Here is a 27,627-nt window from a genome sequence, read left to right as displayed (position 1 = left end):
GGCCAGAGGGCATCATGGGAAGGCCGGGTCACCCAGGGCTGTCTGGGGCACCTCGCTCTGCTCTCCTGGTGGAGGAAGGCCTGGTGGGCCATTGCACAGGCTGATGTGATGGGAGAGATCGGGGGATGGGGGAGATGGGTCACTGCTTTCAAGAAAAAGGATTTTTGTTGTTGTTGTTCAAATGTTTTCCTTGGGGTGTGAAGGGTAAGTCCCTGCTACCCCACAGCTGGCCCCAGTATCCAGAGCCGGGAACTGTCCCCCCCCCCCCCACTATCTCCCTCTGTGCCCTGCCCCGCTGCTGTTGCCACCGCAAACTTGAAACTCACCCACGAGGCTCCGGAAAGCCAGTCAGCTGGTGAGGGGGATGCCCAGGAGTTTATTTTAAGGATCCTCTCCCGCACACCCCTGTTCTCAGTGCCTGCTGTGGATGAAGCAACTGGTGGTATTTGTGGGGTGGAGATCAGCTTACCCGTGCCGCCCAGCCCCGGGGAAGGGGAAGACAGGGTGAGGGCAGGAATGAAGGTGGGGCTGAGCTCTCAGAGAAGTCTCAGAAACTGGCGGAATCCCAGGATACTGAGGATCCAAGCCCCTGTCCCCTTATACTCTGGATTTGGGTCTTTTCCCCCAAAACCTGAGCTCCTGTGCCCCATCCTGGCAAAATTCCTGAGAGGCAAAGGGGGTAGCCGGGGCTGAGGGTGGGTGGGCTCCAGGCTGGGGCAGTCCGGGTGGTGGGGGAGGGGGCAGGCAGGCACCAACGGGAGGGTAAGGCCAGACTGGCTGGCGCTGGGGGCTGGCAGCTGGCCATGGCACTGGGGGCTGTTCAGCTGATCGTCTCATGGAACAAAGCTGGTGCCAGCTAGCGGGGGCTGAGGCAAATCTGGGCTGTGAGGCTGCAGATCAAGCTGTCCTAACCGTCCACTGTGTCCTTTCTCAGGGAGGTTCAGGGGCCCTGTTAAGAGCCAAGAGGCTGGCAAAGCCACATGGGGGGGGGCCTCTCCAGTGCTAGAACCTAATGGACTGCTTTTCCTGACCACACTAACATAATGGGGGGGGGGGGCAGCTGAATGACCCTTGCCCTTTTGCATCTAGACTCACAATCAGAGAACCAGTGTTTCCTGTCTGCTGACCCTTCCTCCCTATTGAAACATCCACAATCTCTACTCAGATAGTCCCCTCCTCTCCCACCATCCCCACAGCCTTCTAGACTTTGCTCCAGCCTGTCTGAGAGGTGAAAGGCCTGACAGCCTTCGGTTTCCTCTCCTCTCCTCCCACCCCATGAGGGTCCACGCACGCACATCAAGAGGCTGAATGAGGGGAAAATGAGGGCAGGTGTGATGCTAGCCTTCCATACGCGGCTTGTGAGCAGTGGGTGCGCAGAACTCTTTTCCTGGCCAGGGCCACACACTGGAGTCACAGGCTCGTTGCTTCTTACAAAACCTTGAGGTTTTTGGTGCCAACAGAGGGTGGTTCTCTCTGTACGCCCAGGCCCGAACTGAGCCCCAGGGTGGTGCTGGCGGCAGCTCCTAGCAGCTTGACATAGAGGCTGAAGGCCCCGTATCCTCTTTTCTTCCTCCCCAGGAGAGCAGGAAGGACGGTCCAGGAGCCCTCAAGGTCCATCACCGAGGAGAAGGCAGGGTGGGCAGGGAGGGGGACAGGCTGGCAGAGTGCAGGGGGCCCTCCTGCCGGCAGCTGACTCAGGGGAGGGCTCTTGCTTAGCGCCTCGTGCTGGAGTAGCTTTCCGCTGAGCTGGAGCTGCGGCTGCGGCTGCGGCTCCGGGAGCCCAGGCTGGGGCTGCGGGAGCTGGAGCTGCTGCTTGTGCGGGTCCGGCTGCGACTGCGGCTGCGGGTCCGGCTGTGGCTGCGGCTCCGGCTCCGGGAGTAGCTGCGGCTGGCCGAGCGGCTGCTGCTGCTGCTGTACCAGGAGGAGGTGCTGCTGAGGCTGCTGGACGAAGAGGGGCTGGGCCGGTAGTAGGGGATGGGGCGCTTCCGGGCACTGTGGAGAGCAGACAGGGGGCGCTGGAGGACCAGACTCCGCCCAGCCCCAGGCCAGAGAGCGCCCGTCGGCTCTCTGGGGAAAGTGGGATCCTTCCACTTCCCAGGCCCTTGGGGGAACCCTCCTTTTATGCTCCTCGTCCTGCCCTGTGACTGTCCCCTGGACGGTCTCAGCCTCGTGCTGGTGTCTGGGGAAGTCACCGATCTCAATTCTTAGCAAAGCAAGCCTGGGGCTTGGGGCCTCCAGCGGGCAACAGGATCTACATCTAGACTTTAATTGCAGTTTTGTTTTGCTATTTTTACTTTTATTAGAACCTTCTATTTATGGTAAACAGGCTGATTTTCCATATAGTATACTGTGGTGTATTCCTTTTGAATTAAAGGTATGGACCTCTAAGAAAGAGCATATCTATTTAAAGAAAATTAAGTAAACTACAGTACACTTATTAAACAGAAAGTCAAAAGTGCTCAGATGCTGCTGCGTGACAGAAGTTTGGGAAACACTGAGCAGGTTCATCAAGATGGACTATCTTAGGTTGACTAAGGAAACGAGAGCCTTTTAGAAATGCCACTTTAGCTCAGCCTTCCTCAGAATCAACCCGAAGGACATCTCTGGTCAATGCAGTGGGTTAGGACTTCCTGTGTGCCAGGGTGTTCTGTGGGATATCTGAGAAGGTGCTGCTATGACCCCTATCTCATTGTCTGGGGCACAAGTGCTTTTTCCTCCTCCAGGTCATCTCTAGGGAGGAGGCAGTAGGCAGCCAGGAGGGCACCCCAGCCCCAGTCCTGTGAGTCTCTGGATGGAGTGGCTGACCGTTGGAGGCCAGAAGGAAGAGCCCAACTGATTGTCAGGAGCCAATTTTAGAGCAGGACTCAGCCATTCTTCCTGCTTTCAAGTATGTGTCCACTCAGACCTCAGGCTTCTTTTCTAGGGCTTTTCCATCTAAGATCTTACCTGTTGTAGGAAACCTTATTCACCTAGTCTGACCATCCAGTCCGTAACAAGGGCACCCTGAGGGTTCTAGTGTTCTGCATTTCAGTTTACAAAGTGGGTTCCCATCTGTTTCCCCCGTGCATTTCATCGTCATGACACTCCTGGGAGTTATTTCCTTCCATATTACATGGGTGAGAACTGAAGATCTGGGAGGTGAAGAGACTTTCCCAGCTTACCTGGAAAGTGGCACAGCCGGGATTCCACTCCAGAAACAGTGCTCTCTCCCTCACCAACTAGGGCTACCTCTAAGTCCCTTTGGCATCTAAACGATCCTTCTTGCCCCCCTGCCCCCCAAGGTGCAAGGTGTGATCAGGGGCTATTTAAGCGGACTTGTGGGTCTGAGCAATCTGTCTCCACTGGCCGGTTCCACCCCCAGGCAAAGGCCCCACCCCCTTGCCTGGACACGACTTCCGACTTCCCAGCCCCCTCCCCAGATCGGGGCCACAGACGCAGAGCCTACAGGATTCCTCAGGCCGGCCCCACCCTTGTCCCAGGCACCCATCCTAGCCCCGCCCCGGAGCCCCCACCCGCAGCAGGGCTCACACAGTCTGTCTGAGCTCCCACAATCCTGAAATCCAGCTCCAAGGGGACACGGGGAGAACCCGGGGCCTCGGTGGGTGGGAGGGGTGTGGGTGAGGGTGAACCTGGGCACCCCCGGCCCTCTTGGCCTCACCTGGTTATCCTCCGCGCCTCCAGGTGGCTCGGGGAGTCTCTCCGGCGCTTCCGCATGGGCGAGTAGGACCGCCGTCTCCGACGCGCTCGCTCGCGCTCCCGCTGCTGCGACTCCTTCTCGTTGTACTTGGGGTCCCGCTCCCTGAAGGGATGGGGCAGGGGTTATGGGAAGCTGGGGCTGGCTTTCCGGCATGAGCCAGGGGCACTCACTTCCTCTCACCTGGTGCCCCGCATCCCACTTGGAAAGGGCAAGTTTCCTCCTGGGGCCCCAGGGAATGCGGGAGGGAAGAGGACAGGGCTGTGGTTCAGTACTGTGGGGAGGGCAGACGTGTGCCCGGGGTGAGTCTTCGAGGGTGGGCATTACAGGGGTGCGGATGCTGCGGGGTGAGGATGTGAACGTCAAGAGGGCCCCGATGTTACCCTTTTGGAGTAAAGAAAAAAAAGAGGATGCATGCGTGAGAACTAGGCGCTCTGAGTATGGGGATGGAGGGTAGTACTAGGTGTGGGAAGAGGTTGAGGGCGGGGGTTGGGAATTCTGGGGTGGGCTGGCTGCACATTACGGGGGGGAGGTATATTAGGACTCAAGGATATGTTTGGGGGCCCCAAATATATTCACTCCAGCGGAGACAGAAAACTACAAGGATGCTGGGTCGTCTCTCCACCCCTACTCCTTCAATGCGGGAGGAACCCGCAGCAGGGGGCCGGGGAGGCGGGGCCTGTTTGGGGGCGGGCCGTACCTGCTGGGGCTGTACCTCGAGTAGCTGGGGCTGCGGCGCGAGCGGGAGCTTCTGCTGGGTGGGCTCCTCTTGCCGGACTTGGAGGAGTAGCTGGAAGAGCGCGAGTAGGACCTTCGGGAGAGTAAACAGTCCCTGAGGGGCCTGCTGGGCTTAGCCAGGATCGTCCCGGATGTGTAGGGCTATATTCAGCTGGTCCCCTGAGAGAGACCTTTCTCTTTCTGGATGCCAGGCTGAGGAATCTGGCCCTTTCCCAAGAATGAAATTCCCTCTCTTTGTGGGGATTAATAATAATTTGGACAACTTCTTTTTACTGAGTTCCTTCCACCTAAGGCCACTTATTAGCTGTGTTACCTTGAACAGGTGATTTCACTTCTTGGGCCTGGTTTTCTCATCTATAAAATGGGAGTAAATAATTGTACTTTACCCTGTAGAGTTGTAAATGAGTAAATTAGGGTCAGTCACACACCTTCCATAGGCAGCACACAGGAAATGTTAGGTAAGTATTTTATTACGTGTCAGACACTGAACTAGCTTTGTGTGCATAACCTCACTGAATCCTCAACACATCCTAGCATTAGGTACTATTATCAATCCCGATCCACAGACGGGGAAAGCGAGGCACAGAGAGGGGAATGTTTTCACTGTGCAGATAAGGAAACTGAGGCTTGGAGAGGTTATCTGAGGCCCAGGGCCACCAGCTAGGAATGGGTGTAGCGGGCATTCAAACTCAAGTGTGTCCGACTGCTTTCCCCCAAGGGCCTAAGGACATCTCCAGTTCCCGTAACTAGTTCCCTAAGGAGGAAAGTGCTGCAGAATGAGGTCAAAATGGCACTCACCTTTTTCTGGATGAGGTGGACCGGCTTCGGGTGTACCTGGGGGAGGCCCTGGGGTTTGGGGATCGGGAGGAGTGGCTGGAAGAGCGGGTGCTGGCATAGGAGGGGCTGTGGGAGCACCCTCTCATGGGGGAGCTCCGGGCTGTAGATGGGACCAGGCTGGACTTCTTCACCTCTGCACACTCCAGACACGGCGACTGAAATCCTCTGCAGATACGGGGAGAACGCCAGTTAGCAATGGCCTGCCCGCTTGTCTGGAGGTATCTGGAGCGGATACTCTTCTCCCTACCGTCGCCGAGGCTGTGGTACTCTCAGAAACCCCTTTCCACCTGCTCCCATCTTACTACCTCTGGGAACATTCCAGGCCACAGGTGTCAGAGGAATAGGGACAGAGGGGAACGCATCCTATGGGGGGGCACTTCAGAGCATTTTAGGTCAGTGGGTGTAGGCATAATGGTAAATTACACCAAATCACATAGAGACTTACTCCCTTTGAGTCTTTTCTGGTCCTTCTGATTGATGAGAAACCCCTGGTTGGGTACTACTGCATTTCCACCATCTCTGTAACACGGGCAATCTCCCAGACTTGGCACCTTGGGAAGGCAGCTGTTGCTAACCAGAATTAAATACACTGTCTTTATGTATTTTCACATGTAAATCATGTATTTTGCAGGTGCTTTCTATTTAGGATGAGTTTTAATATAAGTTTCCTTATATTAAAAAAATGAGTTTATTAAAGGAAGGGTACCAGTAGTACAGGGATAGGGCTAAAATCAAGAAAGGGCCATACAGGTGGTTTAAATTTGGGAAACTTTGATGTAGCCCATTTTGCAGATGGGGGAATTGAGACTCAGAAGAGTGAAGGCTTGCTCAAAATCACCCAAAGACAGGTTCCGGTCTTCTGTGTTCCCCCCTGCCTGGGGCCATGCAAAGCTTCTACTGGGTTCTCAGTAAGGGCATATTCATTTGGTTTGGGCCGGATCACGTTTATATGGTGTGCAGGGGCTCATGACGATCTGGCCCCTGCACACCCCTCTAATCTCAGCTCTTGGCACTTTCCTCTCCTGACGCCAGTCATAATGGACTACTTGTTCCTCCTGGAATATCCCTGTTCCTTCCCTGTCTCTAGGCCTTAGAACGTTCCCACTGGCTGGAACCCTCTTCCCTCCCCTCCTCACCTGACAATAACTAATCATGCTTCAGGCTTTAGTTTGACCTCACCTTTTCTGGGAGGCCTTCCTTGACGTGTCCCTGAATCTAGCTGGGTGACCCTCACTGTGTTACCACAGCCCCCAGCCTCTATGCATCCCCTGTCCCTAGAAGGACTTACTTGGTCTTACAGTTGCCTCTTCCTCCCCCAGTCACTGAACTACTCGGGGGAGAGGACGCATGTCTCTGGATACTCTATCCCAGCACCTCAGACAGAGCCTGATACATCTATCCTAGGTCATGAAAACATAGCTCTGAAATAAACCTTTGAGGCTCTTAGTTTCCTGGGGGCTTCACAAGCATTGTCTTGTATGGTCCTCCCACCAATACTTAGGAGACTGGCACTATTCTCCTCAATTTACAGGGAAGACACAGAACCGTTAGTTACTTCAAGGCCACCCAGAGTTTCAAACCCTGATCTGTCCCGCTTCAAAGCCCATGCCCCTGTCACCCCACCAGTCCCCCACCTTCACTGTCGAAGTTTCCTTGGATTTAGAGCTGATGATGTCTCTTCCATTCAGCCCTCTGCTCACTGCTGACATGACATAAATAGTCATGAATTTAGAGATCATTTATATTTCAAAATGAAAGGCTGGGTCTAAATGATTTAATCTGGCTGTCCATAGAGATCAGATGACGCAGGGAACCGCCAAATGCCACTCAGGCTGTAGCTTCAGTTCTGTGACAGATCTGTGTTTGAATCCTGGCGTTGGCCCTTCTGATCCTGAGGGTGGTTTTTTTTTTTTTTTTTTTTTTAAGATTTTATTTATTCAACAGAGAGAGACACAGTGAGAGAGGGAACACAAGCAGGGGGAATGGGAGAGGGAGAAGCAGGCCTCCCGCTGAGCAGAGAGCCCAATGCGGAGCTCGATCCCAGGACCCTGGGATCATGACCTGAGCTGAAGGCAGACACTCAACGACTGAGCCACCCAGGCACTCCTGATCCTGAGTTTCTTAACTACTCTGAGTCTCAGTTTCCCCACCAGCTACAAAAAGGTCTCTGGTAATACTTACCATAAAGGTTCTATGAGGATTAAGGAAGGCGTGGCACCTAGCCTATAGTCAGGGCTAGGCACATACCAGCAGGCATTATTATCATCAGTTACTATTACTACTGCTTTCCTGGCTCTTTTTGTTGTTTTTGTCATTTTCTGCCCTAGAGAATGTAAGTAGACACCTGTCTTCCCTGTCTCATCTGGGAATATCACTGCCTGTTCTGGGAGACACGGACATTTGCTCTGACCCAGCCCTGGGCTCCCAGGCAGGCTTGGGTGTGAACCAAGGCCAGGCATGTGCCAGGGCAGGCAAACCAGAGGCTCCGTGTGGATGCCAGGCTGTCCGTCCAGAACTGAAGTGGGCTATGTGTTGGGGACAAAGGGCGCTCTGTCCTTGAAGAAGCCATTAACTGTTTCTCTGCTAAGGCTTTGCTTATCATTCTGACATTGTGGCCACTTTGGAAAAAGCAGACTCCACCCCCCAGAAGAAAGAAGACCCCACTGTTAGCACAGTGGAAGGCATCAGCAAATCTCTTCCACCCTCCACGCCCCCCCCCCCCCCCCCCCCCCCCCCCCACCCCTGCCCCCTGCATCTGCCTCCTTATATGCTCCTGAGGAAAAGGACGGTGCCATTTTCATTTCTCCAGCACCAGGCTGAGTGGTTGGCTTCTAGGAGGTGCCTGATAACCAGGGGAGGGATAAGTAGCCGAATGAATGATCAGAGTCAATGATCAGCGATTTCTACTTGCTGTAATTGTGACATTATCCTCAGCGCTTAGCATTTTGCCGTGATTCCTTGAATGAGAGGGTAAGGGGATAATGAAGTAGAGTTTACAACTGGCTCGTCAGCTACTGCATGGAAGGTTCTCTGCAGGAAAACTGCATCTGACCAGTGGGTGAAGATACACGTGCGCACACACGCACATGCTGCAGGTGTATGGGAACCCTCTGTCCTCCTCTGTCCTACTCTCCACATCTCACATGAGAGGGGAACGTTACCATCAGTGACACATCATTGCCCGGGAGTCCGTGGTTTCCATTAGCCACTCATTCCTGTGAGCCCAGTGGGTTTTGACAAATGGAAACTACGTATCCACCCTTGCAGCATCCTCCTCAACCCCCTCTACCCACTGCCCTCTCTGCGTCTCTCTACCCGCGAATCTGCTTGCTGTCTCCTTAGTTCTGCCTTTTCCACAATGTCACAGAGTTGGACTCGTACTGTGTGTAGCCTTCAGGCTGGTTTCTTTCACTCATTTAAATTTCCGCCATGTCTTTTCATGGCTCGACGGCTCATTTCTTTTTAGTGCTGAATAGTATTACCCTCTTCTGCGTGTACCGCAGTTTATTCACCTACTGAAGGATGTCGGAGGTGGTTCTAAGTCTGGGCAATTATGAACAAGGCTGCTGCAAACATCCAGGAGCAAGCTTTTGTGTTGACACAAGGTTTCAATGCATTTGAATGTTTTTATATGACAGCGACTTTAAAGGAATTCAATGTTAAGACTTTCTCCTGAGATTACTGGTAAAACGGGCATTTGTTTTTGCCTGCCCATCTCCGTCCTTCCTGATATCAGTACCCTGACTTTTCCTTCAGAGAACCGGACTTCCCCCAGGTTTTGTGTACGCGGGAAGGCTACTCATAAACCTTGAGTAGCGTGTGACAAATCGTTGCCAAGAGCACAACATCTCCTGGGCCACAGTGATTGGCCCAAGGGTGGGCAAATGACCCCAGATGGGCCAAGAACAAACCATGAGACTCCACCCTGGTATTTTGCTGCAATTTTTGGGAAAGGGGCATCCTCCTTCCACTGGCTGACTGAACGGATAGAAAGGTTAGCATGTGTGAATGCTGTTGGCCTATGTGCTCATGTTTTGGGAGGGTCTGCTTGAGAATGAAGCCAATAGAGAGGGAAGCAGAGATGAGAGATGGAATGGAGAAGGCAGATTCTCAATGATGTATTTTTGAGCCTGGATCCAGCTGTACCTAAAGCTGACACCCTTGGATTTTTTTTAATCCCCCAAATTATGCCACTTCGGGTTTTCTCTCTCTTGTAAATCAAAGCCTCCTGGGTTCCAGGTGGGAAGTGGGTGGGTACAGGGCTAAGGTGAGAGACTAAGATGGTAGAGCTAAGACAGCGCCCCCCCCCCACGCCTCCTCTAGCCCAGGTACACTGACCTTGACTCTCTGCCCCTGCTGGTGGGGGAGAGATTCTCCAAAGTGGCCCCCTTGTTCTGGGGTGAGGAGGTGGTGAAGGAGTTCCCTGAATCCGAGGTGTTGCCACAGTGGAGCTCCTGGCTCTTGGTGAGGCCCCCACTGGGGCTCCCCTTCTCTTGACCTCGTGACCTGGCTGAGCTGATTTGCATGGAGGGTGGCGAAGAAGTATCATTGCCTGAGTCATACTCCTGGGAGCGTCCTCGGGAGGTGGTGAGCGGGCTGGCTGTTTTGGTAAAGAGGTCAGCTGCAGACCCCGACCCAGTGATCTGAAAGCAAAAACACCCGTTGGACACTGCTGATTGCTGGGTGTGTGCTCTGTGTCTAAATAACCAAGAAATGTTTACCGTCATGATGCACTGTAACGAAAGAGAGAGAGAGAGAGAGAGAGAGAGAGAAGAGGAAAGAGAGACGCCAAAAAAAAACAAAAGCACAAATTCCTGAAAGAATTCCACAGAAAGGAGATTTTTTTTTTTTTACCCCCTGCTAGAGTAACTGGAAGATTTAGGTATCATGCAGAGAAAAAGCATGCGATCCAGATTAAACCAAAGAAAAAGGAAATTATACAAAATTTAATTTCTAATGAGTTAACTCAAACAAAGGTGACAACTCAATCGAAAGGGGGGTGTGTCACACCCTTAACCTAAAACAATAATAAAAATAAAGGAAGGGGGAGGGGAAAAGAAATGGGACAATGGGCATGAAAAACATGTATCTTTTAACTTAAAGAAAAAGAGAGATAAAGCCAAAATTTTAAACTTCAACCAAATCCTCAACGAATTTGACTTTTTTTTTTTAAAGAAAAAGTTCCCTGAATAGAACCCTAAACAAATATCGCATGGGGAAAAGAAATGAAATAAAGAGAGTTTGATTGTTTTTTTTAAATATAAAGTCAAGGTCACAAAATGACATTTTAGTAGTTTTCAACTAAAGGGGAAAAGAAAGGGGGACAAAAAAAAATGGAAGTCAAATCGTCTGACTGAAAACAAACGAAAAAAAAGCTCTCTATGGATATTTGTGTGTGTCCTTTTCCCCCTGGAGAAGGTAGCTAAGGCTCTCGAGTGGCTTCTAATAAATTCTCTCATGTCTTTGCGGATTATATCCACTTACCAAGCAAGAGCTCCTCCTTTAGTAGGTAGGTAAGGTGTAAGAGAAAGGGAAGAGCGGGCAACGTGAGTCCATCATTAGAGTCGAAAATGACAAGAAAAAACACACACCTTTCCGCACACCCTCACACTTGGCCCTGAGCTTTGAGTTTTGGTTTTTCAGTGTTCCTACCAGGCGAGGCATCAGTTCTGTTTGGTTTTCTCAGCAAGGGGACCTCAAGCCATCAACACTAACCTCGTGAGTCCCTTGGTGCCCGAGTTGGATCAAGGAACCCTGGCTGAAAATGCGGTGGGGGCTAGAGCTCGCCTCCCTGGAGGTGTCAAGATCGCGAGGATGTGCTTGGGACAGAGGGCATGGGGAGGGGCTGGGACATCTGGGGTGAGTGGGATTGGGGAGGTCTGATCTGGGACAGATGAAGGAGGAACGGAAGGTGAGCAAGCCCTTGGGAAGGCGGTGGTGTATTCAGAAGCACGGTGGATGGTTCTCTTTAAACGTTCAGAGCAGTGTCACGGCTGTGAGGTCACCGTGGTCCCTGCCAACAGTACCGTGCTTATTTAGCCACGGGCAAGAGGGACTCCTGCCCTGGGTCTCCTCCGGCGATAACCATCCTCATGCTGCAAGAAATCTGTGGGGCCCGGAGGACGCTGCCTGGAAACCACTTTCCCTGAGACCACCTTATGGGTCTCTGAGATCCCAGAGTTCTCTGTTTAAATGGCCTCTGAGCCCCCTTCCAGGGTCTCTGCAGGCTCATCCGTGGATCTATGCTCCTGGGGACACACCAGGCTTCAGGTGTGCACACTCTCAGTCCAAGGGTGGCCATGAGGACCCAGCTTCGATGTTCAGGCTGAGGTGTCCACGTGCACGTGTGGGAGGCCCATGGTGTTGGTGCAAGTGGTAAGAGGAGAAAGAGAGGGGCTGTGGCCTTGAGGAAGTGCCCCCCCCCCCCCCCCCGCCAACCCAACCACCACCACACTGCCATGATGTGGCTGTCTGCTCCGAGGGATGTGAGATTCTCAAATCAAACCTGACTTTCCAGATCATTTTCAAGGTATCTTTGCCAAAACAGGAGAACATACCATGTTTAGGTTTGCTGGCTTGATTTATAAACATTGAGACGTATATTGTGTGGGGACCTTCTCTACTCTTGCCCTGGGCCCCGTGCATGTTAGTGAGGTCTCACCATCAAAAGCCTGCTTCCTTACCACCCCCCCTTATCCCTTGTACCTTGGGCATAAGTGAGTGGGACTCTGGGGCCTTCCTAAGGAACCATTTCTGCCTTCGTAGCAATTGGTCATGAGGGCGAGACACAGAGACACCAGAGCTACGAGGAAAACCGCAAACTCTGGCAGCTCAGGATGTCAGCTTCCAGACCGGGGAGGTGGAATGTCCTTTGTGGATTCTCCCAGGAGGCTCTGCACACGGACAAGTTGATGATCCAGCTTTACCAAGTTCTACTCAGCACGGCAGCCACTTCCTCTGCCTGGTGACCTGGCTTTGTTTTGGGACAAGGGACCTCAAAAGAAGATTCCTCAGGTGGAGTCTTTTTGAGTGAGATTTCTTTAAAAACAATGCAAAGCCCTGTTTCCATTCAGCTCCTCCTTTTTGTCTTCCCATCTGCAGTATGGATACGGTATCTTCCCCCACTCTGGGAGTCCAGTGGCAACATGTGTATTTCTATCACCTCCGTCAGGAACAAGAAAGCATCACGGGGTCTGATGGGCTCTTGGACTGGGCCTTGGCCCAGGGATGAGCACAGACAATCTTTGCTCCGGGGATGGTGAAGGTTTGGTGGCCGGTATATCACAAATGAATCAGGCAAGCCCTTTTTGGAGGGAGCCAGGCTGGAAGATCAGTCTAACGAAGGGGCCTGTGGGTGTAACGGCTTCTATTATCCATCCATAACCGACTCGCTACCTGGGGGCATCCAGGGTGGCCTTCCAGCCCTGACTTGTTCCCAACCCTGACTACCGATTTCAAAGCATTTGCCCCGGTGCGTCATGGGTCCCCATGGGCAAGGATTTCATGAGTGTGAGGCCCTTCCAGGCTAGTAGATACAGCGAGAACTTTGCCCTGTTTGCCCTCTCATCCCTAGAGCCTGAGATCACAGACACACTTTCAGCATGCCTCGCCTTGACTGTGACCATTATCCACATGTAACTTGTATAATTAGAACCGAGAGTTGTACCAAGCTTTTCCATTCTTTCCAGAAAACAGAGATAAAGGTCCTCTGAAATGTTCTCATTGGGTTGAACCTCATGCCTAAAAATACCAACATCTCCTGCTTATTTAGAACTCCCATTTCTTTGGATGAATATAAATTCCTCGACATGGTTGACAATATCCTTTACAGTCCAACCCAGAGTATCTGACAGGTCTCCTCTCTTCCACATATCCCCACTGTGGCCCCATAACCTAAGCTGATAGGTTAGAATTTTCTTGGTTCTGCTGCCACATCTCGCTCTCCCAACCCCAGGCCATTTGCACATGCCATTTCCTCTGCCTAGAACATTCTTCCCCATTACTCTATTTCATATGGCTAAATTTATACATCCTCCAGGTTACATATCACGTCCTCTAGAAAGCCTTCTCTAATCCCCCAAGTCAGGATGGCACAACACTCCACCACTCACTCATTCATTCATTCGATTTTTTATTCATTTACTCTTTCTAAAATGAATGGCTTCTGGGGTGTCTGGGTGGCTCAGGGGGTTAAGCCTCTGCCTTTGGCTCAGGTCATGATATTAGGATCCTGGGATTGAGCCCCACATTGGGCTCTCTGCTCAGCAGGAAGCCTGCTTCTCCCTTTCACTCCCCCTGCTTGTGTTCCCTCTCTCACTGTGTCTGTCAAATAAATAAAATATTAAAAAAAAAAAAAGAAATTAAAGTTTTTTTTTTAAAAAAGAGTGGCTTCTATGTGCCACAGTACTGTTACTCAGTGGGCTAATTGCTTGTTTTACTGCCTGTCTCTCCATCTGAATGGGAATTTGTAGAAGGCAGAGGCCACACATGACCAGTTCAGTACTGTACCCAAGTAACCAGCAGTGCCTGGCACAGAGTAAGTGCTCACTAAATCTGGCTACATGAACACAGCCTGAGCTGTGAAGCCTGGGCCCATCCTAGCTTGATTCAGTGGTAAAGATGGCTGAGTGGCTACATCCTGGTGAGGCCCAGCCAGGTAACTGCCAACTTTGGGAATTTGATAGGTTTTGAAGGAGGGACTGGCCCCCATCATATTCAAAATAGTTCTAAAAAACTAGGTGGATTCTTGGCTGAAGGCTACTGTCTCGAGACCAGCTCAGGGCTGTCTGTGTGATCAAGAGATAACCTTTAGAACTGAGTTCCAGGCCTGTGGCAGAGAGAAGGAATACAGTCTGTTCTTCCTCTCCTTCCCGGCCCTCCTCAGACCTAGCATCCTCAGAGAAAGCACCCAGAGGCTGTGTCTATACATTCTCGACAGCTTAAGTTCCAGGCTGAGCTGAGAAGCTCCAGATCTGAGAAGACTTCCAGATGAGACAGGCTATGCTTGGTCTCCTTACTTTCCTTCCACCCTCTACTACCCTGGGAGGTCAGCTTAAAAAATAGGCTGGGGCTGGCTATTTATTTGCACACAACAGGGCCGTTAGCCTGTACTTCGTTCAGATTATAAAAAGGTGCTCCTTCTAGGTCAGGAGCGAGAAAAAGATGCTCCCTCTGGCCAGACAAATCTAGATAGTTGATGGCCTTTTCATTTCAGACTCCATCTTCTCCAGAGCAAAGAGGAGGAAAGGTATTGAGGGGAGCCAGAGATCGAATGCGTGTGTGTGTTTGCGTGAGTGTGTGAGTATGTGTGTGCGTGTGTGTGCGTTGGGTGTGTGTGACAGCCATGATAATGCAAAGGAGACCTTCATGATAGGCAGACAACAGAGGCCTCTGTGTTTTTGTCCTTTCTAGACAAGTACTCCCTCACTCACTAACATACCAACAGTTGTCCACTCAGTGACATGACAATGTGGCTCCTACTTGCTCCTCATTTAGATTAACAGCCCTCTCAAAATTCATCTTTCAAGAGTTCTTCATCTGCTGGGAATTTCTCTTCTAACCACTAACTGACCTTTGCCCCCGTCCTCCTAGCTAGGCTGAAAACAGTGCTCAAGATACTTGATAGGAGGAGTCATTCTAGACCCACTGTTGTCCAGTACCAATGTCCAGTAATCATGATACCTGGTGCCCCTGTTTAAGACCTGGAACCCTCATACCAGGAAACTCTTCTTTGGTATACTGTGGCTCCTTCCTCCATATCAGCCTTATCCTCTTCCCCTGTCTTCACAAAGGCCTACCTGTGGAGCTTGGCATAAAAACTCAGCCACTGTAATATCTGCTTAATTACCGAGCGGAAAAAACAAAAAAAATCTGTCTTAATATGGATTATCCCCAAAATCAATACAGGAATTTGAATGCTAGTAGTTGATTTGAGAGGACAAGGAACTTCTGTAGGGGAGAGGAGAAATGAGATGAGGGAGAAGAAAAGCCAATGAAAGATGCGTTATCAAACCAGCTACCACGGAGGGCAGCCGGAGGACACTCTGGGAGCCAGTGAGGAACTGACCCTACCAAGGAGGGAGCTGGGGTATTTATACACCAATGCCCCACCACTCATAGGTTGGAGGCTGCACCCAGTGGGTGTCAGTTCTCTAGGGTGCTCATACTGCCACGTGGCCAACCAAAGCAGCCTTTGCCGGCCAGAGAGCATCTTCCGGAAGCTGGAGGTTGGCCATGTGTCCTGAAGCAGAGAAGATGAAGGGATATAATTGAACAGCGTCTGCTTCAGCCCTCCAGATTACCATTGGAAAACTGACAGGTCAAGTTATGTTTTGTCTCAGCTACCTTTTCTTTAGCCCACTTAATAGATATGTACCCAGGTACATAGCCCACTTAACAGTAAATCTGAGTTAACTGCCAACATTGCAGAATGGGGCGGTTTCACATAACAGCTCCATTTCTAGTCTGTGCTGAAGGTCTGACAGCGCTGGGTCCACATCCTTGCTGCTCATCATCGGCTCCAGAGAACCTCAGCCGCCTGTTTTAGGCTTTTCTGGTGCCCAGCCCCACGCGATCCCCGTTGCTTCTATCTATTAACTGCCAGGCCCCCGAGACCTCTGAGTTTGTGACCCTCTGTTCTAAATGTTTGCCACGACCCTGACCACCCCAAAGGAACCACAAACACAGTGCCTCCTGGATGCCCCATTTCCCCCTTCCAGAACGATGAAAATGGATGCTCCATCTTCTCCAGCTTGATCCTTTTCATGCCTCTTGGACTTTGGCCAATGGAAGGAACCAGGAGACCAGAGCCATTAAACCACATCCAGACCCAGAGGCTATGACAAGGTCTTCCCTTCTGGATCAGGATTGCCAATCTCAGATTTTTTTTTCCCCCTAAGGACAAACTATTTCACAAGCTCATGGCCATTGGAAGAAAGCAAACAAGCATTTCGCCTTTAGTCCCATGGCCCCCTACAACGTGAAGCTCCGACTATTTTTTTCTCTTGAAATCGTAAGTTGACTCATCTCCTTGTTTCTTAATATACTCAATGTTAACACTTGGGTTCTAATAAGTAATTAAATCCCCCCACCACAAACTCCGGCTCCTGGCATTTCACTGGGAGTCTCTCTCAGCCCTCCAGGGAAGCTGGCACTGTTATTTATTGTTTTTGTTTCAAATCATTATTTAATCAAGAACGGGGAAAAAAGGCAACCTCTCACTTACACTTCAAAATTTAATTTCAGCTGAATTCTGAGATCAAGAGGCAGCACGGCCTAATAGATTACAAAAATACAATCAAGAAGAGAATTCCAATTAAACTGAACAAGTCATTTACTGAGCTTCAAATGGCCCCATGGAGAGAAATGGCTATAAATTTCTTTTCCCCTCCCTGCCATATGGGGGATTGGAAATTCTCATGTGAATATAGAGTTGCGTGGCAGAGCTTTTAGCTAGAGGGTTCTGGTTATTCCTTAAAAAAGAAAAAAAATCCTTTTGTTCCACAAAGACATTAAGTTTATTTTCCTTGATGTTGTTCATCTTCCTTTGTTCACTCATTAGGAAGACAGAAAAAAGAATGGGTTTGTTGACCTCTGGGAGTCTGGCTGAGAGGAGGTGGGATGTGGGGACACAGTAAGATGACACAGTCCTTCAGGGCTGGGGCGATCCCATGGGGCAGTGCACTGCAATTGACCTTGGGCCCGAGGAAGTGGCCCGGCCTCCTCTGTCTCTTCCCCTCCTAATCATAGGCAGGAAACTGAGGGAAAATGGCAGCTTCGGGGGCCCTCAGGCCACCGGTTCCTAAAAATCTCCATATGGATCCAGTCAGACAAATTTTACACCAGCCCAAATTGAAATGGAGAAAAATTAAGTTCAGTGTAATGAGTTTTTCATCCAGCCAAATGCATTTGATTTAAGGGCTCATCCTTTCTTTGGAGGCCATGTCAGTACTACTTCTTCCGGTGGTAAGATGTCACTTTCGTGATAGAACATGGCGGTTTCCTTTTATTCTGAACAGATGCGGTAAAAGTAAAAGTTGACAATGCTATGCCACTTTCCATGAAAAAACCCCAACAACCACAACAGGTCCCCCTAAGTCCCCGTCTCATACTGCCTTTCCTCCGCATTCTGGTCTCTCTTTTCAAAACTGCACTGAATGGTGTGGCGTGTTTGAGTCTCTTGGGTGAGCAAGGGCTAAAAGGCTTTGGCAGAATGTGTGAGAGCCTGGGTCAGGGGTCTGAAGGCCAGGGCCATCATATGCCTTCCCCTGTCTGCAAAATGGGATGCATACCTCCATCCTGCCTTTCTCCTATGCTTGCTCTGGAATTCACCTCAGATTGTGGACACGATTAAGCTTTTGAACCCAGAGGTATTTCAAAAACATCACATCTGGGTTTATGAGGAACAAGCTTAATAAAACCACTGTGATAACAAATAATGTCAGCAATGACTGCATATTGATTGTTAGTTACGTCCTAAGCACTGAGCTAAGTTTCTCACACAGAACTGAAGCTGCATGAGGGTAGGATCCTTGTCCTTGTTCACTGCAAACACTTGTTCACCCCAGTGCCTGGAACAGTGCCTGGCACACAGCAGGTGCTGAATGCATATTCCTTAAATGAACGGATCCCCCAACTCAATCCATCCTCATAACCACTCTATGAAGCAGGTATGATTATTAGCCCAAAGTATGGATGAGGACACTGAGGCCCAGGGAAGTGAAATGACACAAGGGGAGTCATGTCATTAAGCACATGGACTCTGGGGGCAGACTTTCTGGGTTTGGATCCTAACTTCTCCATTTCACTTAGGTGCTCGTCACAGAATTGTTCCAGGCCATAGGACATGGCCGCCATGTTCTAGGCGCCCACTAAAATGAGCATATTAGTGGAAGCTCCCTTGAAGGGCTATTATAAGAAACAGATGAGGGGGCACATAGGAAGAATTCAGCCTAGCATCTGGCACATAGTAGGTGCTCAGTTGGCATTGGTGGTTGTTAACCAGGGTTGACCAGGGAGAAAACATCAAGAACCTCAGAGTCTACAGATCAGCCCCAAAGCCCATGACTTCATCACTGCACTGTACTGCCTCCTCTTGTTGACAGATTTCACAAGGAAATCTTTTTGGACCTCAGGTTTTATGCTCTCCTTCTTGTTCTTGTTCCTCTCCTTCCTCTTCCTCTTTTCTCTCTCCTTCCTCTTCCTCTTCTTCCTACTCTCTTCCTCCTCCTCCTTCCTCTTCTTTCTCTTCTTCTTCCTCCCCTTCTTCCTGTTCTTGTCATGGCATCTGCAGGTTTTTGTTGGCAAAGAATACATGGCAACTTTTTGGCCCAAGTTGGAGGTAGAAGGAGGAGAAAAGGCGCCTGTGCTTCTCAACTTGGTCTAGCTTCCATCGTCATCGGCCCTCTTCCAGATTCCCTGTCCAGGGAAGGCAGACTTGACAGAGTGCCCCATGCCAACAGGGAAAGGGCTTGGCCAAACCTTGGTGCCACCAACATCTCTGTCATCTAATTCGCCCTGTGGTTATCAGAGTAAGCTTCTGAGACACAAGCCACGATTCATATCAGTTCCCCTTCCTCCCAACTGAGCCACCTACCAAAGTCACTTCAGCTCTGTGAGTCCGTTTCCCTGTCTGAAAAATGGTGGTGGTAATTGCATCTATCTCAGAGAACGGCTTTGTGCATAAAATGGCATGAGCAGCAACAACTATGTAAAGCATGGGATGGTTTTTAAAGTTGCATCACCTTCATTCTAACAAAAGTGCCTGGTACACAGAGGTATCTCCCTTCCCTGTATGCATGAGTCATCTCAATCTGCCGAACCCATCCTTCAAAGCCTAGCTCGAGTGTTCCCTTATTTGTAGAGCCCTCTCAGGCACCAAGACAACACTGTCTTGGCCTTCCTCCGTGGTCCTGCTCCGCATTGTATTTACTTCCATCGCCACCAGGGTTCGTAGTCTGGATATCCGGCAGCTGATGGGGTGGGGACGCTGCCTCATCCGAAGGTAGCTGCCCTTGGTACTGATGGCGGTCCCGTACCACTCTAGTTGCCAAACTGTGAGGAGGTCCAGAGGTACCAGGGGAGGGAGGGGGTGGCTCTGGGCACTTGGGGATAGGGTGGTGACAGGGTCTATTAACCAACTAGTACACAAGGTTTTAAATATTTGACAACCGAGGAGGAGCTGGTGCCCGTGGACTCCATCTCAGCCCTAATTACAACACTTATCTCACTGTAGTGCAGCCGTCTGTTGACTACCAGACTGAGCTCTGGAATTCGGGAGGAGCGTTTTATTCATCTCTGTCCCCCTGATGCCTTGAACAGAGATGGCTGAGTGGAGATAAAGAACATGAATGAGGCTGTGAAGGGTCCCTAAATCATCTCCTTGGGACCCTCCATTTGGATTTGGGCTCTGACTGAGCAAGAGGGCTTCAGGTTATCTTTAGCTCACCAACTAGGATTTCAATAAGACACAACCCTGAATTTGCATATTCATTTATGCAAATATGCCCCCTTGATGTGATGTGCCTGTCCTTGATTTTCAAAAGAGCGGTACATTGGAAATACCTGCAGTGGAGTGTGGCGGGAGCCAGGGCGTAGAAGACCCCTGCACTCAGGCTCCTGCTTATCCCCAGACCCCCCAACTCTTGCCCTGGAATTCTGCTTCTAGCCCCAACTTGAGTCTTTGTTTCTTGATTCCTTTGGCTGATTCTTGCTCAGCACTAGTTTCTGAGTTGTCGCCTTCTCTGCCCTAACCTAACACTAACCCTAGGATCCCTTCCCTGCCTGCCATTTCCCACCCCATCTCAGTGTCTCTGCTCAATTGTTGTGCGTTGTCTTTTATAGGCACAGATTGTTCTCTGTTCACCAGATCCTGAGATCTGACCCTCAGATAGATGTTTTGGGAGATAACTGGTAGATTTGAATGAGTGATGGGATGGATTCTTTGGGGCAGTGACTCTGCGGTTGAGCCCGGTGGTTGGCATAAGGGAAGATCCTGGGCCAGGACTCTCAGAAAACTTGGGGTCCGACCTGATACCTTTGTCCATCTCTGCCTTTTGCAGGAGAGAAGAGGAATAAGGGTCTAGTGTGGAGGGCACATGGAGGGCTAGGCTTGGGGGTATCTGATGCCCCCAGAAGTCAGAAAACCATGAGTGGGATGGGGCGAGCCAGCTGCTTTTTAGGATGGAGGAAGCTGAAAGCACAGGAAGTGAGGGGCCCTTGCTCTGGCCCCAAGTCATGCACAGACCAGGCTGGGCCTGGAGCCATACGAGTATTACTAGGACTACTGCCACAAGTACTAGTGTGCTAACCATTGTCGCTGCCCCAATGCTATTTCCATGGTCACTCTTACTGCTGCCACTGCTATTCTTAGCAGTGACCAGGAAGTAGCGTTTCTCCACTTGTCTGTTGCAATCTAAAACCTTTACTTACACGAAGTCACTGAATGCCCATACCACACCGCCTACAAGGCAGGTCTCATTGCTCCCCTGGTTTTGCAGGTTCAGAGAAAACTGAGGCACAGAAAGTTTATCGAACTTGCTCATGGTCCCACGGTTGGTAAATGTAGAGCCAGCGCCCAGGATGCTGTAGTCGTAACACTCACAAATATTTGCTGAATTCTTCCCCTGTGCCAAGCACTGGGCTCAACCGTTTACAATGGGACTTTGCTTTTGTCCACACAGCAGGGTTTTTGAAGAAAGAGACTTACTCTCTGCATTTTTTTTTAACATATGAGGACACAGGGACTCCAAAAGGTTTAAGTAACTCTCCGCAGCTCAGAGCCACAATCTGATGGCATCATCATAGCCCCATGTTTTGAACAACTTGGACTTGCCGTAGCCCATGGAAGTCATTTCTCTTCTCTGAGTCTCAGGTTTTCAGTCTCTCTTCTTGGAACCAAGGCATTGAGCTAGGTGAGCTCTTAATATCTGCCCCTTCTAGGTGTGGGTGAGCTTTCAGCTCTTCTGAAAGGGACTGGGTCCGTGGGAGACACTGAGGCTTCAAGAACCAACAGCCAATCTTTTTCCTCACCAGCTGGTGTGGGAGGACCCCACTTTTTTTTCTTTTTTTTTTTTTTAGGAACATCCAGCCTTTTGCAACATCTTGATAGACCCAGGCTGTTAGGAAACCATCCCGGGCAGGTGATCAAACAAGCCAGCTGCTCCCAATGGTACTTTTTAATGAGGGTCAGTGGGGGCCACCAAATCAGCCGCCACAAACACCAAGACCAGAAAGACTGGGTGATTTTGACTCACTTCTTCTACCTCTGACAGGCATTTTTGCATCAGTTTCTAACTCTGCAACAATTTCCCTGGGAGATAAATGAGATCATCAAACCCATTTTCCAGGTGAGGAAGTTGAGGCCGGGAGGGGTAGAAGGAATTGTCCAGCCAAGCCAAGACTCCCCGGGCCTCCAGACTCTCTGCCATGCTGGAAAGACCTTTTATAGGACATCAGTGGAGAGGGAAAGGCAGGTGGACATTTTCCATCTTCAAAATACGTAGTAACCACAAGACACCTCTACAAAGGGGGGCCTGAAGACATTGTGGATGGTTCCAGCTAGGCAGAGGATTGGGGCGAAATGAGACCTTGGTGGCACAGGGTGCCTCGAATGGTAAAGAAGAGTTACCCAGAATGCACTGCAGGTGGTAACTTGTGTCAACCAGGCCCAACTAGTGTATATCATCGCCTTCCCTTCCTTGACCTTCCTGCAAGCACCCCGAGCTTCTCCTCACTTCCACCTCACCTGAAATTCTCAGATTCACTCATAGCTAGAGAAGACGGACGGGTCCCTGCCAGCTGCAACTGTAGGCTACGTCAACATTGTGTCTCTTCCCGTTTGTGTATCTGTCCCTTGAGCATCAACAAAAGGCCTTCCCGTACTTCGTCTTATTGGCTGTCCCCAACCATCCCACATGAAAGTGATATTATTGCAAATTTGCCAATGAGAACACTGAATTTCGAAGGAGGGAAGGGACTTCCCTGAAGCCACGTGAGCAGGGAGTAGCAAAGCTAGGACCCGAGTTCAGCTCCAACCCTGAATCCCTTGCTCAGGTAAGTTCCCAGCATCAGACTGTTTGAAATTACATTCCGGCACCTCCTTGTGGACCTGAGGGAGCGTCACATGATGCCATTCAATGCGGGGCTGCTAAATTGGACTCGTAACCTCTCTGAGTCTTGGTTTTTCTGTCCCATCTGTTGGAAGGGACCAGGGAGAGCAGCCGTGCCCTCAATGCCCTGAGACCTCGTGTGGACACAGGAGAGGACACAGCTCAAGTGCTATGAGCTCCTTGAAGGCAAATGCTCATACACATTCCAGGCCGTGTTTATCTGGGTGAAATCAAGTCCCAGCAGCGAATCAGCACTGCAGACTGGCGGGCATCTGGGCTGCAGACTTCACGGGAAAGCTGGAATGCCTCCGCCACATCAAAGCCCCCTCTCTTCCTTCCTCCTGCGGGGTCTCACACATGCACTTTTGCCAGGGTCACTCTGGAGACCAGTGTGTATTTTCAGCGCTCCCCGATAGAAAGCCTGGGCACTTTAGTTTTGCTTCCTCCCCCCAACCGAGTGCTGCCAGAGGCTGGGGAATGACCACCTGGTTGATCAATAAGGAGGCCCAAAAGCCAGTGGGGTGTTTGCCCAAAACTGAGTTAAAATGTGCCGTACACTGCCCTGAACTTGTGCCTCCACCTCCCCCCCCAAGTGTCACGGCCAAGGCTGGCCGAGAAGGCCGTGTGGAATACTTACTACACCCCTGGCCGACAGGAGGCCGAGCATCTGGAGGGGCTGGCTGGGCGGGTGGCTGGAGCGGGCCTCGGGGCTGGCCTTGCCGAGGGTCCTGGAGCAGCGGCGGGAATGCCTTCGGCGGGACTTCCGCCCTTCCTCGGGGGACCTGCCGCGGTGCCTGGGGGACCAGGAGAGAGAGATGAGTCGGTCTTCGGAAGGGGAGTGTGGCAGAGGGGCGGCTGCGGGGCCCGCAGGATCAGAGGGCTGTAGAAGGTGTCTGGGTGTGCTTGTACAGACGACACATGCTTCCATCCATCCCTCATCTGCCTCCACCTGCCCATCTGCTCATTCATTCATTCATTCATTCGCTCCTTCTCTCATTTGTTCATTCGACAAATGTACCTGTTTAGGGAGCTGGGAACGCAGCTGGGAAGACAGAAAACATCCCGGCCTGATTTGCTTTAACATCCTGGGTGTGGGACTATCTGTCAGTGTGTTTGTACGTGACTGGGTGTGTCCATCTGTGTTTGTCTATAAATACGATGGTGATGGTGCTTATCTGTGTGTCTTTGCATATGTGACTTGGCCATCTGTAAGACAGATGCATCCTGGTGACTGTCACCCAAAACTTTTGAAAAAAGAGTAGCTGACAAAAATAACGAGGGGGTCTTCTGTAAGCTTGTCAGACCCCAGGCTACCCTGTCTGCAGCAGAAAGCGAAGGAGTCTCTGACTCTTTAGAACAGATGGAGTTCAGACTCTGCTGGCCTGTTCGCTCTGGGCCACAGGAGCAATAAAGATGACACCCTATTGACTTGCAGTCCTCTCTTAGGGCAGTGCTCTGTCCTCTCTCCAACTTGAAAACACAACGCAAACGCAATGGAAAGGCAGGTCTTTCCATTCTGCAGATGAGGACCTGGGCTCAGAGCTGTTTGGGGACCCACCAGAAGTCACACAGCTTGTGAGTGGCAGAACCAGGACCAGGGCAGGGTTTTCTCCCCGGGGGGGACTGATGCCTCTTGGTCATGCTCTGGAATGTCCCTCTGGGCTCTGGGCCTCCAGATCATTTTTACTGATGAGGCCCTGGGGTGTCATCAGCTCTCAGATTGCTTTGATGGCCCCTGGAGTGTCCCTCAGCCCAACAGGCTGAGCTCAAGCAGCAATACCCCCAGAAGAGCTGACATAAGAAGGGGACCGAGTCTGGGCTCTGCAGTCCATCTCCCTAAGTGGTAGGGCGGAGGGCAAGACAGAGGGCGGCAAGCTCTCTGCACCATCCTCTGACCCAGGCCGGCGGGGCTGAGCTGCTGAGAGTGGATTCAGCCTGGGTCAGAGGTCCAGGGCTCTGTCTGAGCTCTGCCAGTCGCTGAGACCTTGCTCAGATGCCTTTGCTCACCACGATGCAGTTTTCTCAGCTGTACCACATCGGTGATGCGACTGAGCTCAGTGAGCGGATGCCCTCCAGACAAAGGCCAGCAGGAGCACGCCTGCTGAATCAGCATGTTCACGGCTCCTTGCAGGGAGGGAGAACGCGCCCATAGGAAGTGGAGAACATCTCCCTATGAGAGTGTTGGAGAGGGCCTAGTATGGGCGGGTGGCGGGTCACTTTAAGGAACGTTTAAGGAACTGGGGCTTTGTTCTGGATCGGATGCTGGCGGTGAGACTCTCACTGGGTATCTTCATAAATCTCGGGGCCTTGTCCAAGGCCAGAGCTCTAGCTGGCCTTGGAAACAGCAGTCCCTCATGTGAGCCAGGATAGAGAGATGCTGGGTCACTTTTGTGTTTTGGACAAAGTTCCTGTGTCATCAGGGCTCTGACCTCACGACCGAGGGGTCTTGGTTTGTCTTGATCACTCAAGGTCACAGAGTCACCTTGCCTGATGCCAAGGCTCTTTACGGCTGTTGGTCTCCAGTGGGGACACCGAGGCCTGCAAGTGATAGCAGCACGAGTCAGGGACGTTTTCCTCTTCCTCAAATGCTTCTCATGCTCGGCTCCACACCGGCATCACGGGGAGAGATTTAAAAATCTCACCGCCCTGGCCCTGCCTCATCTGAACGAAATCGGGATGCCTAGAGGGTGGGATCCAGGGATCGGTGTTTTAAGAATTTTCCAAGCTGACTGCAAAGTGCAGTCCCGGTCTAGCTCCTGGTGTTCTTGGGATGATCAAGAGAGAAAATGTATTTGAAACTGTGGCACCAAGTAGGACTTCAACACATATGCCCCCTCTCCTCCTCCTCCTTCTTCCTCCAGACACTGGTTTAACTGGGATGCACTGGGACCGGGACGGGGACATTCTGAAATCTCCTCGGTGACACAAACGCGTAGCCAGGTGTGTGGGATGCACGTGAGGAAGGATAAAGCAGGCTCTGACATCCGGAAGCTGGCCTTGCTGTGTCTGCTGGACAGCACCGGTTTCAAACATCAGCGTCCACTAAGTCCCACTCTTTGTTCTTCTTGTTCTTCTCGCCCATGAGACAGAGCCCTCCTCCCCCTTCTCTGACCAGCACAGCTGATGTGTCAGCCCAGTGTGGGTCCAGGTTAGGAGAAACCAGACTTGGAAGGGCCTCAGAACTCAGTACTTTGTGCTGTGTGGCCTTTCATAGGTTGCTCAGCCTCTCTGTGCTTAGAGCAACCCTTACGAGAGGGCCAAGTACAGAGCCAGCCTCCCCAGTCCAATCCTAGCTCAGTCACTTCGTAGCTATGCAACTAACAAGGTCCTTAACCTGTCTGTGCCTCAGTGTTCTCATCTTTACAATGGGGGAGAACAACAGTAGCTACTTCCTAGGGTAGTAGAGGGGATCGTGTGGTGGATTCAGGGAGAGGGCTCAGCTCCCCACATGGCAGCAAGGGCACTTAGGAAGCACACGTGGGCGCACATGCCACTACCGCTGTTCCTACACACGGAGGTGGCTGGTTCCCTTTCCTCTACGGAGGTGTGGACAGGGCAGTGGTTGGGTGGGGAGACTCCCCCGCGGAGAAGGGCTTACCTGCTCTCACAGCTTGAGGAGCGGGACTCGGAGCTCTGCGACCGCGAGGGATAATGGTGATGACGATGACGGTGAGATTTTCGGGGCCGGCTTCGTGATCTTGGAGGGGGTGACAGGGAGTGAGTCAAAGGAGGAGAAGGGGAGGGGGAGGGGGAGAAAGAGGGAGAGACAGATTTTGATCTTGTGGCACACATCATCCTCTTGCATCCAAGTCACTGTCCCTCCAGAGTTGGGCATCCCCCCTACATGCCCCCAACCCCACATCACCCCAGCTCTTCCCCTGGGTGTTCAAGGGCTCCAACCAGCCATACCAAGCACGAGTGAGTGGCAAGGCTTCCTCTGGAGGAGCCGGCCTGGGTGACTCAGCCTCCCACCCGGCCGAGGCAGCCCTGATGGCGAGCACATGTGGATAGGAGTGTCACTTCCACTAGTCACCTCTCTCCCTGCTGGAAGCAGGAGTCTGTCTCAGTCAGCTACCATAATGTGTGACTCAGGTGAGAGCTCAAGAAAGAAGTGTCTGCGCTTCCAGAATATTGGACTGGTGTTGGATCTTCTAATTTTTCAAGTGAATGTAGAATTACAGACTTTTTTTTTTTTACTATAAAACATTTCTATTTTAAATGGAAGCTCATTCTTTTTTAAAAGACACTTTGTTTGGGGGAAAAGAAAACACATTTGCAGAGTAAATGAGGCCTTTGGGCTGCCAATTTATAACCTCAGACCTGGAAAATTAAGTCTGGCTTCCTCACATGGAGTCAAAAGCCTACTTCCAGGGTTACAACATCACCGGCAAACAAAAATACTAACCACAATGAACAATGACCAGGGCTACTAACGGTTTTATCACAGGTTACTTCCGCTCCCCTCTGAATGATAATAAGGACTCAGAAGTAGTAGCAGCAGAGGCAGTGGTCACTGGGTATGAACAAGGAATGTCAGTGATTTGGGCCAAGGCAGGAAGCCAGTGGAAGTTCGAGAGGGCTCTATCGGGAGGGCAGCCTCGCTATCCCAACACAGGACTCAGGGGTTCTTGTTAACGTGACTAGCAAACCATATTCCCTCTCTGCTTAGAACCTCCCTTTGCTCTCATTTCAAATCTGCACTCTCACCTTGAACCCCAAGCACCCCGAGGAGTCAGCCCCCATGAAACTCTAACTTCCTTGCATGACTTCTCCTGCCCTGGCTGGGCAGACTCAAGCCAGTCCGAACTGCTTGTACTCTGGCTCCTCTACGTCCCACCTCACGACGTCCCTGTGATGGCGACGATGACGGGAGTCCGCATCTAACACATACTGCCTGCTGGCGCCACAGTCCAGTATTTTTCTTAAACGGACCCACCTTTTCCTCCCAACAACCTACAGAGCGGGTTCTCTTATCTCCCAGATGAAGAAACTGAGGCACCGAGTTTAAACTACTTGCCTCATCTGCAGCTGGGAACGGCTACCTCCATCCTTACTCTCTGTCTAGACCCTTCCTCCCATAGGGCGCCCCCTGCTGACCACCAAGCACCCTCTTCAACACCACAGCGGCCCTGGTGCCCTGGGCTCCCGACGCCCCCCACTGGGCCGTGACTGTCCCATGTCTGTCTCCTGTGTGCCCCTGGGAACTGTGAGCTCCTTGAGTCCAGAAGAATATTTGGCTAATCTCTGTCC

The 27,627-nt window shown here is 51.2% G+C and overlaps 1 protein-coding gene across 1 annotated transcript in view; it reads right to left on the bottom strand.

Annotated features, from left to right (window-relative positions):
- Positions 1-1,712: 1,712 nt before the first annotated feature.
- LOC111156504 (serine/arginine repetitive matrix 4) overlaps positions 1,713-27,627 on the bottom strand; it is a 143,044-nt gene continuing 117,129 nt past the window's right edge. Inside the window, exons 7-13 of the mRNA XM_022517443.1 lie at positions 25,976-26,074; positions 23,015-23,171; positions 9,608-9,912; positions 5,231-5,434; positions 4,395-4,505; positions 3,659-3,799; positions 1,713-1,992 (exon numbers count right to left, since the gene is read on the bottom strand). Of these exons, the coding sequence (XP_022373151.1) occupies positions 1,713-1,992; positions 3,659-3,799; positions 4,395-4,505; positions 5,231-5,434; positions 9,608-9,912; positions 23,015-23,171; positions 25,976-26,074 (1,297 nt within the window). The remainder of the gene's footprint in view (positions 1,993-3,658; positions 3,800-4,394; positions 4,506-5,230; positions 5,435-9,607; positions 9,913-23,014; positions 23,172-25,975; positions 26,075-27,627) is intronic.

The sequence above is a fragment of the Enhydra lutris genome, unplaced genomic scaffold (assembly GCF_002288905.1).
Source record: "Enhydra lutris kenyoni isolate GAN:26980312 unplaced genomic scaffold, ASM228890v2 scaffoldscaffold46, whole genome shotgun sequence".
In the NCBI taxonomy this organism is placed as follows: domain Eukaryota; kingdom Metazoa; phylum Chordata; class Mammalia; order Carnivora; family Mustelidae; genus Enhydra; species Enhydra lutris.
The sequence above is the reverse complement of the archived record's forward strand: the minus strand, read 5'-3'. Positions and strand labels throughout refer to the sequence as shown.